General features: G+C 36.4%; 2 protein-coding genes across 2 annotated transcripts in view; both read right to left on the bottom strand.

The window, feature by feature from the left end:
* Positions 1-712, bottom strand: part of CUNH5orf49 (chromosome unknown C5orf49 homolog) — a 4,335-nt gene extending 3,623 nt beyond the window's left edge. The window contains exon 1 of the mRNA XM_015827211.1: positions 474-712. Within this exon, the coding sequence (XP_015682697.1) occupies positions 474-656 (183 nt within the window). The 5' untranslated portion in view covers positions 657-712. The remainder of the gene's footprint in view (positions 1-473) is intronic.
* A 1,653-nt stretch (positions 713-2,365) lies between these two features.
* ADCY2 (adenylate cyclase 2) overlaps positions 2,366-14,516 on the bottom strand; it is a 126,570-nt gene continuing 114,419 nt past the window's right edge. The window contains exons 22-26 of the mRNA XM_029286396.1: positions 12,233-12,379; positions 9,816-9,923; positions 7,993-8,107; positions 3,947-4,071; positions 2,366-3,169 (exon numbers count right to left, since the gene is read on the bottom strand). Of these exons, the coding sequence (XP_029142229.1) occupies positions 3,017-3,169; positions 3,947-4,071; positions 7,993-8,107; positions 9,816-9,923; positions 12,233-12,379 (648 nt within the window). The 3' untranslated portion in view covers positions 2,366-3,016. The remainder of the gene's footprint in view (positions 3,170-3,946; positions 4,072-7,992; positions 8,108-9,815; positions 9,924-12,232; positions 12,380-14,516) is intronic.

Below are 14,516 nucleotides of genomic sequence, written 5' to 3'. Positions count from 1 at the left end.
AGGGAGCCAGAGTTTCGCCCCCTATAGTCAGCGATGGAATCAGCTGACTATGCCGAGGCGCCGGTAGCCACAGCCACTCGGTCTTGGAAGGGTTGAGCCTGAGTCTGTTTCTCCCCATCCAGACCCTCACGGCCTCCAGACATCGGGTCATCACGTCAAGGGCATCATTGGGGTGGCCCGGGGTGGATATGTACAACTGCAATGATTATTGGGGTGGCCCGGGGTTATTAACAACTGCAATGATTCACTTAAACAATTGTGGCAAGAAGTCTTAAAATGGGGCAAAATCCACTTAAATGTCTCAGCAACAGAAATTTTGGCTCAATTGTGGTCATGGTCGAGGACTACCTATATTGCAATTTGCTATCTGGGTGTGGAAGATTGAACAATGCTTCATTCCCAACACCTTTTAATAGGTATTTCCATCATAACATGTGTCCTCCCAATTAATTGCACATAATTTCTGGACATACCTTGCTCTCCTGGTAAAAATAACTAAGTTCAGGAGGGTCCTTACGTCGGGGTGGGATGTAGCTGAAGGCTGACTGTGCAGAGAGTGGAAGCTGGTGTTTCCTTATTAGTGCTTCATTGGTACCTTCCAGTTCCTCCAATTCTTCCTCTTCCTCCAGTTCTTTCCCATCCTGGGTGCCTTGCATTCCCCTGTGAAGCCCAGTGTTCGGCTGAGTGGCAGGCTGGATTGCTTTGTGCTGCCTACTAATCTCCCACCCACCCCCAGGTTGGTGAGTTTGCAGAGTTCTTTGGTTACTAAGAAACCATCTGAATAAACTATGATGTCAAATCACTTGTAAGGGGGTTGGAAGTTTGAGAAAAGCTGTGGCTGGGCAAAACAAAGGACAGGCTGCTACCATGTGAATCTGTTTCAGAAGTAAAGTATCTGTGAAGTCACAGTATTTGTTCGCAGGAATTTCTCGGAGTAATACAGAAATAATAGACGGATATAAAGAGGTAAGGCGGTGATTCTGAATGAATTAACCACACAGTGTCTTCTGGATGACGGTATGTTTCTTGAAATATGAGACACAGAATCTAAATGGAGGTGTTGATATCAAAGAGCCTAAAGGGGGAATTAGTTACTTTTCAACTGGAAGATAGAAGGTTCTTGAACAATGAGTTCAGAAGCATGAATGATTTAACGTAAGAAGAGCTGTTACTGATACCTGCATGCAAACAGACTAATAGGTGTCTCATTAGTAGCGGTTAATAAAAGGCACTGAAAGAATCATGTAACCGATCTTTTAGTATTTATCCATTCCTAAATGCCTTTTCTACCTTGATGGAACTTATCCTAGGACACGGAGCTACTTGACAATTTTTCATTGCCGATCACGCACCATACTATTAGACATTACTGCTGCAAAGATAAGGGTGAAAAGGTAACAACGCTGCCTGGTGCAAGCAAAACAGGCTTTTATGATTGAGAAATGTCATTATTCTGCCAGGTTTCTGCTTCCAACATCTAATAGTAAAAGCAGATTAAATTATGGCAAAATGGTAAATAGATTTCCTTACCCTGCCTAAGTTATTCAGCTTTCAAAGCTGACCTTTTCTTACAGGGTTTTGTAGAAAACCCTGTATTTGAGCAGTCTCCTGAGAAAGCAAACTGATGTTTATCACTAAAGAGCAGTGTCTGTAGCCCCCTTTAGGCAAATCCAAAATGATGACATAGGTACAATGATGTCATCACATAGTAAATATTACAATTATACATTTGTGTCCTGCTATCTGAAACAAGTCCATAAGTTCTGGATTTTATAAGATGACACTTTTTGTCATTTCGCTTTCCTTATGGTGAAATTGTTACCAGGAACTGAATGGCATATTTGGTTTATATGTTATAGTACGCTATGTAGTATCATAAATTATTGTAGTGCATCGTCTTCCACGTTCTCTGATTCTTTTTATATCATTATTTATAGCAATAGTTTTGCATTAATTATACTTTCAGCATTTGCCTATCTAGGATAAATAAGCTATTAAAAACTTGGCATTAATTCAGATTTCCTCTTTGCAGGTTCAGCTTTTTCTTTTTTATGATCACTAGTGGGATATTAGTGAAGAGTAGGTAAACTGTTACAGTAACTGCTCTACTTTCTATATCCACAACAAAGATAGGGAGAAGTTATTGACTGCCTCTCATTTTTCATACTTTTAACGTCAACATTGTGTTAAGTAGCACTAAGGGGAATTCACACATACCAAATGGTCATAAAATAAAATAAAAAAATATGAAATATTACTTTGCTTATATTTATCCTTTGTCTCCAGTTTGGGTTTTGTTTTTGCCTTTGTGCCAGAAAGCTCACTGATGACACATAATAACTTCACAACTGCAAATAAAGTACATAGAAACCTTTAATGAGTTTATATTACAAAAGACAAGGGCATCAAAACATTTTAACACATTTTATACAAAACTGGTCCTGCTTGTCTATGAATTCCTCTGGGGAAACTATGAAGCCTGAAGCTCTATTTTATGTTGTTGGCTGTGAGACACAACTAGTGAACACACCCTAGTTGTAATGATGAAGGGATAGAGTTAGATATTCAGAATTAAATAATTCGGGATTAGAGGATGTTTATAGGGAGCTACCATATTTTTCACGATGTTTCATGCAGCTCTAATTTTATTGCTATACAGTGCTTTTCTGTAATTTTTTTTAATTATTGTCTCCATAGCCTCCTGCAACAGACCATTAATTTTTCCAGCTCTGTGGTTATTTTCCTCCATTCTTTACCACTGAAGAGTCGAGAATACAAATCAAGCTGTCGTTGCCTCAGTGCACAGCACAGATTTGTCCATTTCTGGAATCTTGACAACTACCGAGGTCTCTTGATGGTGAATGGTGGGATGAGACGGTAGCCACTCTACTACAGCAACATTTCTATACACTAGAAAATTACACACACGTTCATGGTGTGGGCTAGAGGAGATCTAAGAAAAAAGTGTGGGGTGCTTTTTCTCTAAAAATACGAGACTGTCTACCCTTGATGTATTTCAGGATGCCACATTCCCTTGTGAAAGGGACTTAGTCATTTCAGTATGTACAAAGTAGGTCTGAAGCTCTCCTTTTCCTTTGACATTAATGATACCTCGGCAGGTGCAAATGTAGCCCAATGTTTGTAAGATGTTACTGGTTTCCTCCGTGACCTGCAAAAATTATTTAAATAAAGACATTCAGACATTTTAAAGGAAGCCTAGAAATCTTTTTCTTCTCTTCTATGGCCTGAACTATTTGCTGTGAGTAGAGGTCAACTGACATAATTACGGGGAAGGTCTTCAGTATGTAAACTTGCCAACTTTAAAGATGAGAATCTCATTTTATTTAATAATAATAAATAAAATAAATAAAATTCATAGTCTTTCCTGATTATCTTAACGGACAAGTACATGAAAAAAATATATTGGGCCAGATTAGCAGTTTGTAATATTTAGAATTGCAATGGAATCAATGGGACCTCACTTGGCTAAACCTGAGTTTGATGGGTGGATTATAAGTAGGACTCAGTTTACTGCAGGATCACCTAGGATAATGTTAATATTTTGAGTTTTTTTTTATTGTATTAACTTTTAAAAATTCTAAAGCAAATTTTAAGTTAACAACTCCAATGAGACTAGTAGTATATTTTTGTTTAGTTGGGTTTCTTCTTGAAAAAAGGAAGGATGAAGAGAGAAAAGGATGAGCAGAAATGAAGACAGACGAGGCTTCTTTATTTGTAGAACTTGAGCAGAAAACCTTTTTGGTAGGTGTTGCTATTTTTCTCCTTTATAAACTAGCTTATGAAATGCCACCTCTTCCAAATGATTAACAATATAGAAGTCCTGACTCCCTAATCCCCTGCTTTGAATCTCCTCTCCCTAAAAGAAAAACAGAATCAGATTCCACACAAGATCTGTTGGCTATTAGCAAGAATAAAAAAAAGTAACCTGTATTTTATCTAAAATGCCAGTACTATCCATCCTGCTGGCTACATTCACAGTGTTGCCCCAGATGTCATATTGTGGTTTCTGAGCTCCAATGACTCCAGCAATTACAGGCCCATGATTGATACCTGTAGAAAAGAAAATTTAATTTATTTTTCACTTTATTGTATTATTTTATTTATTTTAAAAAATATGCCCATCTAAGTCACTCTTAGTAACAGCTTACAAAGATAAAAATCTAATACAAAAAACATAAAAAGCAATTAATATTTTGTTTTCTGGTTAGATAAGTTTCCTTAGTTTCTTCTTCAATAAATGAAGACAAATACAAAGATGCAATTCAAAATACTTCAATTTGATTATTTTGCTCAGTTGTCAAAAACATTGGGATACTTTTCTATCAAACTAAAAACTTGACATTCTCAATAGAACTCAGCTTATATAATCATTGATAGTATGTGATCCATATCCTAAAATTCAGATCTACCTCTTTAAGACAAAAAGCATTGAGAAGATATCTCTGAACTTAGGAAGCAAAAGAGAAAAAGGAGGGATATCACCAAGTGGTGTGTATGCCAATCGCTCTACATTCAACTATAGTTATTGTTGCCCTCAGATCCCCTTGGAGAAAAGTAGCAAACTGCTGAAGGACGACTGCATGAAGGAAAGTTTTGTTGGTGACAATATATCTTACTTAGATGTCTATTCTTCTTTATAGCAAACAGTGATTAATGAAATAGATAACTGAACACAATAGATGCTCAAGTTAAAAAAAAGAAACATAAAGCCATTGAAAAAATGGGCCACAAGCCAAGTGATATTCATAATTTACAGTGTTATGTTACAGTCAAATAATAATAGATTGCCGGCTAAGACAATCAAGGAGAAATTGCTTAGCTGTTAATTTTAAGTGAACTCTACAAGCACTAATAAAAGATCATGCACATTAAATTAATATATCATCCAGAAAAAGCTTTTATTTTATTCATTTATTTCCTGCTTTTATTATTTTGATAAACAACTCAAAGTAGCCTACCTAATATTCCTTTCTCTTTCTATTTTCCCAAAATCAAGACAGCAAATACACCTAATATTACTGCTTCTGATCCCCCCCCACAACAGCCCTGTGGGATGAGTTTGTTTGAAAGGGAGTGACTGGTCCAAAGTCATCTAGCTAGTTTTCATGCCTGAGGTGGGGCTCAAACTCACAGACTCCTGCTATCTAGCCTAGTGCCTTAATCACTATACCAAACTGGTTCTCTCAGGAAAAGCTTTATTAAGGAGTGGGATCAATTGCCATGTATAAATCACAGCATAGTAGGATGGGGCCAGCAATTCAATTGTTCCCAGGTATGTTGGGACAGATTCTATTAGCAGATGGAAATTTCCTTGAATCTGTGCTCTAAGTCTGATACAAATATGCTATCAAAACACAGTAGCATGAAAGATCTGTAGACCTACATTCAGTATCTCCTCCAAATGGCAAACTGATTTAAGACTATTCAACTGGTTCCCTAACTCAGCTTTAATACTGCTTCCATAACACTGTTCCTGTAACAGAGACCAAGACTATTCCTATTTACAGACCAAGGCCACGAGCAATTAAGAAAAAATATCTACATATATTGCAATGGCTTACAGTCCACAACCTTTGTCCAGGGCTACCAATAAGAGTTTATCAAATTTAGGAGGGCCAAATCCTGTGGGCTAAATGTTAATTTTAACCAATAATTAATTAGAGTAACAGTATCTGTGCTCTAGTAGAATGCTTCATTTGGGACAATATAAGAATATGATAGTACGAGAGTCAAAGATTAAGGGTTTAAGGGTTTTTCAAAGTAAAAATTACTTGAACAATACCCTTGACAGTACCCCAATGGTTCTCCCTTACAGTGGAAAAAGTTCTACCCGGAAAGATCCTAGCATATATAACACAGATATTGGATGAGTCCTATTATCTGGTCAAGAATCTTTAGAAACTTGTCCCAAACAGTGAGATGGGTGAGCTCGATCCTGAAGTGACAGGGATCAGAGTAAACTGCAAAAGATCTTATAATTTCATTGACTTTGCCACTTCTCTCATATAATTGAATACTGCTGGCTGAAAATCTAAATCTAGAGACATAAATTTTATTAGCTCTATGATGGACTTTGGTCCTATGTTCTTAAGGAGACCTAGATTTTAGATGAGTTAATGGGTTAGTTGAATATCATTCAATCAAACTCAAAGCAACTTCAAGGACAGAGAAGAGTAAGCCAAGCAGAGACTGGGATACTTATACCTTTCCAGATCCAAACCTTGTGACTATGTGAGCTTAGCTGGGACAGATGGGTTTGTCATAAGAAATAAGCATCATAATCCAGATTACGTCAATACCACTTTTAATGGTCACATTAGCATTTAATGGCAATTCATAGTCATAAAACTATGATCTTTAAGTTGCATGTACTTTTCTTCTAGCAAAATTATATACAACATAGCAAAGTAGGGCAAGAAGAGAACTGAATACAGTAACTTTCCATTTAGTGATACTGAACAGAATACAATGAACACACATTAGATGCAGCTTATATCAATACTTTCCCAGAGGATCCTAAAGAGGTGAAAAATTGTTGCATCCTCTTTACTTTTGTTCTTTAAAATATAAGATTCAACTATTGCCTTGGTCCATTTCTGTCCTTGAGTAAATCCTCAGTATTTAGGAAAAGAAATAGAAATTCCTGGATATTCTACATATAAACCAAACTGGGAAAGTTTTTCTAGGTTATCATGAGTTACATCTAACTCATGGATGGAAAGGATGAAACTAATGCAGAAAATACTGTACATATGAGGATGAAATACTGTTCAATCTGTGACTTTTATTTATTGCCAGGCTTTTGACACTAGGGGATGCTGTAAGCTAAGATGATTGTAATCTACAGGCTGGACAGAAAAACCCAATATTGAGTGAGAATATAAAAAGCAGATCTTGAAATGCAGATTAAAAACAGATTCTACATTGCTCTGGAAAAAAAAGCAGATTTTGTTAAATCTTTTATATTTGTGTGTGTGTGCGCACACACACACACATACACACACACACGCACACACTTGATATCTTTTAATTTCACATTAGATTCAAAAACATTTTGGGTTCCTAAAAGAGTGCTGAATATTGGAATGACTTTCAGTCAGCCAGAAATGTAATGTTCTTTCTTTTGATTTCTCAAACTCAGAATATCTTAGAAAAAGAAAATATTTTATCTATTTATTTATGGGCTGAATTTTAACAAACAAAAAAGGATAATGAAAAGGGTACTTTTATTTTTAGCTATGTTTTTATGTAGCCACTTAGATTCATTATATGAGATAGCAGCCATGGAATTCCTGACAATAAATAAAATAATAAATAAAATAAAATAAAATTTAAAAAGCAGTTCGGTATAACTCATGTTTCCATTTTTAAAAAGGCTAAAGATTTCTTAACAATAATAAAAAAGCGAAACAGCACAGGGGAAATGCAATCTCTCCAAGCCCAAAAGCTATCTTTCTCTTCCGCACAAAGACCCTGATGGACTCACATGAAGTACTCTACCCACTGTGTTCCCTTACTTATTTCATTATGCTGACCATTCAAGGATCTGTATTTAGAAAAGTGTTTCCCTTAAAATGCATATAAGGTTATTTTTCTTCTTTTCATAGTTCTTTTTTTTTCTTGCTGGCATGATTTTCTGAAATTGCTAAAGAGCATCATATAATCACAATCTAATCATGAGAAAATGGTAATGACATGTCTTCTCTACTTATAGAAAATCTGCTCCATATTCTTCCCATGGACTGAATTCATGTTAAGCTTCTGGGGGTTCTTTTTGTTCATTTATCTTGCAACATTTTGTGCTATGACTTTATCCCTTTTATCTTTAACAACTGGGAATGTGAGACATAAAACAGATTTGTCCTTTTTCATAGACACGCAAGTTATTGAAATAACTAAGTAAAAAAACCATTAATTTGCAACAAAGACTGAAACATTTGCTAATATGAGACAACATGTCTCTTCACTTACCTACTCGAAGTTTGAAATCATTAAAGGAATGCTTGTTTATTACATCCAGTTTTGCTCCAAGGGCAAATGCAAACTCTACCATAGTCCCAATATGCATGTATTGTCGGTCAGGCTCCTGAATGCAAACATACACAATAATAAGGCAAATGCAATCATCAAAACATGTCACCAAACTTGCTTTCTATGCATATCCATATGAAAACATTCTGAGAAGAAATGCTTCAATGTGAGGGCTACATGAATACTCACTAATAATATCAATAATTAATATCAAGGGGACTTCTTAGAAAATGTGGAAAAAAATAAGCTGTACACTATTCATTGCAGTATCTGAGAAAACAAACTGTTCGTTATTATGTTTGTTACAACCTATGGAACATCAATATGCATGAGATTCGGGATAAACCTAGTATTCTTCAAATCCTGAACAAGCTACTTTCTTCCTGCAAATAAGAAATTTCCCAGGGCTGTATCTAGATATTTTTGAGTTCCTGTTAAGAGACCATCTGTCAGTTTCCCATAGGTAAGATCTTTTCCAATTTCCTTGCATAAACATTTGCCCAACACTATCATTCCACTCTCCTTAGTGGCATGCTGCATGAAGTAGCACAGGGAGAATGTATATTAAAAAGGGTAGTGCTTGTTGTTAAGGCTAACACAATGGGACTCTCAGTTTGGGGGCTAAGCTATGAAATATTGGAATCTGCCCTTTACTGCAAAATGTAAATTAAAATGAAGAAAACAATCCCTTGGGTTCCTATATCTGTTTTACTGAAAACAGTCCAGCTGGTTTTTTTGGATTATGTCTCATCTTGAATGCACACCAGGACATGTGTCCGTTTTATGAGCTGTAGTGATAAAATAGCAAAGTAGGATGGAACTATTTCTGTGTATTTTGAAGACACAGCTAGGTTCTTTGAATGTATCTCCTACTTGCAAAAGAGGTAAAAATCCAAATCCCTCTGAACTTGGTTGGAAAGGTAGAAGGGGAAGGGAAATAATGCTTGATTTGTACAATTTCAAATTAAATATAAATATATACTGTAAATAGTGAAATGTGAGGTATTAAAAACATGATATTTGTCACCTGATGTTTTGAAGTCTCTCACAAGCATTCTCTATTTATTGTATTGACAGTGACAATAACTTTTCCATTGAACTGGCAAATTGTTGTTTTGGGATGAAAAGTGAGCAGTTTAGATGTCAGTAATTGTTTTGTATTTCACATGTGACAACAATAATTCTACAACTAGTCAAACAATAAATATTGGGGGAAGGTGTCTCTATTTGAAGGAAGGGGTGAATCACATAGCACAATAGGGATCAATTTTTTGCATTTAACCCCATAACTGTAAATGTTGGAGCAAAGAGTTGCAGAGAAGGAACATAATAGTTGGGAAGCAATTGACTTTTTCTTTACACTGATTCTCCCCACAAATGCTGCTTGTTGTCGGACTTCAGATGGAGCCACTCTGATGGGGAAAGAAAAATTTGACACACTTTCTCTGATTCTAACACATCCTTTCATTCTTGGTGAATAGAGGCGTTTTACTACATTTGCCAAGATGACAGTTCCATGCTGTGGCCCTAATTCAAGAGCTCCATGGGGCAAACAAATTACTCTGGATTTACAGTGGGGCTTTCTCAGATTTATTTTTCAATCTGAAATTACTGAAAATACACCTCTGAATACTCCAAATAAGCTTGGAGCATTATTCAGAAGAGCTTCATTAGGACCAGGATGACTGAATTTTGCAGCATATCCCAAACTTTGTCTTTTTGACTAATGATCTCTGCAAATTGTATATAATATTGATGTATACCGGACTGTGTTCTTGACTGGGCATTGCACTTAGTCCTGTGGCAGCCATATATGTGCTTCCAATTGTCTTGATCTTTTCAACTCCGCTAAATTTGGGCTTAGATAACAGCTGTGGAGAAACAGATGTCTGATTATAAAACAATTACATATTAGCTTTATTAATACACACTTCCCTATATATGTCGCTAGATCCTTCTTTAAAGAAAGCCCAAGTCCAGAAGAACTGTCACCATTTTTTTAAGGTAGTCTAGATGAAATAATAGTAATCTCTTTAAACTCCTATCTGCCCATGTCATAAATAATATAGAAACCTGATGTTAAGGCACAATGCATATGCAGTGAGACGAAGCAACTCTTCCCCAACATATCTCCATATTCCAGTGTTTTTATCCCAGATCAGTTGACTATGTTGAAGAAAACAATTTAGTTCTACCAGTCCATAGCCCTGAGTGCAGACTGGATGGCAACACTGAAGCTGTACGGCCATAGGAAAATCTGCTGATGTTGCTAAACTCTTCGTCCTTTGGAACTAAGCTTGGGACTCTGACAAGCAAAACCTTTTGTAAGAAGGGAGTTTGGTTTACTGTCCCTGAGATTTCATACTCATTGTAACTCATACTTAGGTTTCTGTTTACATTTCATCTTTTCTCTGCTTTTATCATGGCAACATATATGGAAATTTCTTCTTTCCTCATTTTATTCCATATCAAAAGATGTATAAGATAGGATGGGCTGAGATAGAGTGACTGACCGATCGTCAACTGGTGAATTCCTTTACTGAATGACAAGTTGAACCATTATGTCCCCAATTCAACTCCCAAAGTTTAATTACTACATTACACTGGATCTTGATTTGCTCTACTTAAATATAGAAAGAATATTTAATGTAGACCTGAAAAATATACATATGGAAGTATTACTTCAAACAGTATTTTCCCATGTTTCCATATGTTCATAAAACTGTAAACACAACAAACTATTTTATGTATACAATTACATTCCTCCAGGTTTAGTTTTTTTGCCAGATTTGAAGCATCACATGTTTAAACATAAAGTTGTTGTGCTGGGTTTCCTAAGCATATTATTACTTTAAATAGTTTTAGTCGCTGGCCATGAGAGTGCTAACCTGCCATCATAATAATGGGAAAATAATGGTCAAATCCAAACAACCACAGAAGAAAAATATGTAAAACTGTTTAAAGAAAAAAATTTGAGATTCAGGAACAGTTTCACAGCAAATCGCATAATTATAATGTCTACATGTTAATCAAAATAGTTTGGCAATTACTCTGCAGCTGCTAAGGCAGTGAGAGATAGCTCAATGACTTTTTTTCCCCCCAGCTTCAAAGTTCTGCTTGCCTGTTGACATGATTAATGTTCACTGTCTTCAATAACAGCTAAATTAATAACTGTTCTGCTCACTCTCATAGACTGTACCTTTCCAGATTAGTCCCTTCAATGATTTTCTATACCTAAAACATTTTAACTAGGAAAACAAACAAACCAAAGCTTGTTTTTTAAAGAGAATATTCCATAACGTTCATATCATAATAGATAATGTTTTGGCCAAAGGAAAGAATTGGAGGACATCATTTGTATAGACCAGGGGTATGCAACCTTGGCTCTTTTATGACTTGTGGACTTCAACTCCCAGAACTCCTGAGCCAGCCAAGCTGGCTCAGGAATTCTGGGAGTTGAAGTCCACAAGTCATAAAAGAGCCAAGGTTGCCTACCCCTGGTATAGACCACGAAAACTCCCTTGCACTAAGAAGCTGGAATGAGGCAGAGGTGATTCCCCTGTACCTTGAAGACCTCTTTTAGAGCAGGTTTGGTCACAGGCCCAAGCGACTTGGAAACTGGCTCTTTCTCTTTTTTCTGTACACTTCTGTACAAAATATGTAAGATATACGGAAAAGAATCTATCCATCACACAATTAAATAACAGCTCTTTTTGGCCCCAGTCAACTTTATCCCTCTTTAATTCTTGTCTCCCAGGAACATACGGTGGTATGCACAGCACTCCCTCCACCAATCATCTCTACAGCAACAATTCCATGAACTCAGTTGTGCTGACGGTATGCTTTGAAGGTTAAAGTTAGGCATAGTTACGGATTATGGCCCACACTGCTTAGATTGGATACCCATTTGTCTGGAATGGTATAGGGTTTCCCGTTTGAGCAGGGAGTTGGACTAGAAGACCCCCAAGGTCCCTTCTCACTCTGTTATTCTGTAGATTCTAAACAAACAATCTTCTCTGCTGAAAGGTTGAGCAGATATAGTGTTTCAAAGTATATTTCTTGGACAGAATTAATTGACTTAATGGGGTTAAATGCATTCTTGTCATGGAGAGTGACTAAGAAGACTTTGTTTCAACGTAAGTTCTGGCTCATATTTTAATTGAAGGAACAATATACTTACATCATCAAAGTCAGCTATGATCTCATTTAGAAGCCTGAGACATTCTAAACCTTCTTTGTTAACATCAGATTCTGTATAAAATTCTTTGAAATCTGGAATGGAGGCAAACATGACACAGACGCAATCATACGACTGATGGTATAAATCCTGTTGTTGAGAGACGAATAAGAGACAATGTTATCCACGTTCTCAGCAGAAGTCGTACATAAAATAATAGTAAAGAAAAGAAGGAAAAAGTGCTAATGATTTTTACAAAATTATACAAAGATAGGTTTATATCAACTTTGCATTGCTTCTTACTTTAGTTTCATCAATAAACCATTTATTAAATTAAAAGCATTAATTAATTTGATTAAACTATTAAATTAAAATTCATCTCTATGCCACATATCCTTAAATACAACAAACTATGCTGGTCATGACCAACAGTATTTGATACACATTTCAGCATTTCTATGATACACATCTCAAACAGCCAATTTGATGTAGTGGTGAAAATGCAGGCCTAAAAACCAGAAGGCTCTGAGTTCTAGTTCTATCTTAGGCATGAAAGTGGCTGGGTAACTTTAGGTCAGTCACTCTCTCTCAGCTCTACCCACCTCACCACGTTGTTGTTGTGGGGAAAATAGGAAGCAGGAATATTAGGTATATTTGCCGCCATGACTTGACCAAATCTTTTTTAAAAGGTGTTAATAATGAATAGCCATAATTCATGTAAGTCTGTGATATACAAGATGTAGCAATTGTCATAATCCTCTATCTTAATTGGAGATTGAGAAAATTATATTATTTGGAAGAGTGCAGATTTGACAAATAGGACACTGCTTTGTTTCATCTTTTTAATTAGATTGGAAATGTATGAAAAAGATTCTTGCCAAAGGAAGTCAAAATTATTTACCATCAAGACATTGTTTAGCATGTCCAGCATAGAACGTTGAAAAGAAACCTCAGTCCAAAACCATTTACGTATACAGTTCCCACACAGCTGTGCTTCCATATGCATTTTAGTGGAGGAACAAAGCCAATGCATCTTAGGATTTTCTGTGTGCATATACATAATTGCCTTTTCCAGTGATATGGCCTAGGCCAGGGGTAGGCAACCTTAGCTCTTTTATGACTCAGGAATTCTGGGAGTTGAAGTCCACGAGTCATAAAAGAGCCAAGGTTGCCTACCCCTGGCCTAGGCCCTAGTGCAGGGGTAGGCAACCTTGGCTCTTTTATGACTTGTGGACTTCAACTCCCAGAATTCCTGAGTCAGCATGGCTGGTTCAGAAATTCTGGGTATTGAAGTCCACGAATCATAAAAGAGCCCTAGTGCAACTAGATTGCTGGTTGTCTGTTACTGTTGCACAGGCTGCAACAGATTAATAAGACAGATATTGTGTCATGAGACTGCGCCTTAATTCAGAATTCAGAAGTCCTTCCAACTAGATACACATCTGGTGATATTACATTTAGCAAGCTTGATAGAGGTCTTCCTAAGCATCAAGTGAACACTTGGAGTGAAGAAATTTCAGTAGTAAATTATAGGAATATGCAATGTATTTGGAAGGGACATTTCTCAAACTGCATTGCCAAGAGCATGGTATCTCACTCTAAAGAGTTAATGCATCCCCGTTCTTTGGAAAGCCCCAAGGAATTGCTTTGAAGACTTTTCCCAGTTTTCTATGCTCATATATGTATATGCAAGAGAAAACCTGTTCCAGAGTTGTTAGAAAAATCAAGCAATTGTGCACCCAAAAGAATGCAGAGAAAACTGCCTCTAAAACAACTGAGTCTGGCCTTCCAAAGCCTGCAGCTACTTTAACACTTCAAGGAGGGGAACTTTGCTCTTGTTTTCATACTGTGACAATTGTCCCTTTTGAGGGTTTTGAAAACCCTAGTAAACAAACGCTGGATCACTGGAAACTATATAAATAAAACTCTAAATGTCAGGGCCAGGCAAGAGAAAACTGACAGCTGATGGCTGTTAATACCTAGGTTTCAGATGGAAATGAAAACAGGTAGCTGGGAGAGAATTACTTTCCCCACAAAGCAGGTCATCTTCAAAGGCTATAGAAATGCCCAGTGCAACAACAATATTTTAAATTTCAGAGGAAAAAACAGATTTTATCATTTTAAAAAATGCTAAAGCAGAAAAATTATACTGAAGTGTTATATCTTGGAAGGATTTTGTTTTAGGAAAACTGTCAGCAGGTGGATGCTTGCTAATGGACTAAAACAGTATTTTTTTTAATGTTTTCAAGTCAGGGTTGTTGTTTTTTTTAGTCCTGGTGACTGCTTG

Source organism: Protobothrops mucrosquamatus, unplaced genomic scaffold, assembly GCF_001527695.2.
Source record: "Protobothrops mucrosquamatus isolate PMUCROS unplaced genomic scaffold, P.Mucros_1.0 scaffold_213, whole genome shotgun sequence".
In the NCBI taxonomy this organism is placed as follows: domain Eukaryota; kingdom Metazoa; phylum Chordata; class Lepidosauria; order Squamata; family Viperidae; genus Protobothrops; species Protobothrops mucrosquamatus.
The sequence above is the reverse complement of the archived record's forward strand: the minus strand, read 5'-3'. Positions and strand labels throughout refer to the sequence as shown.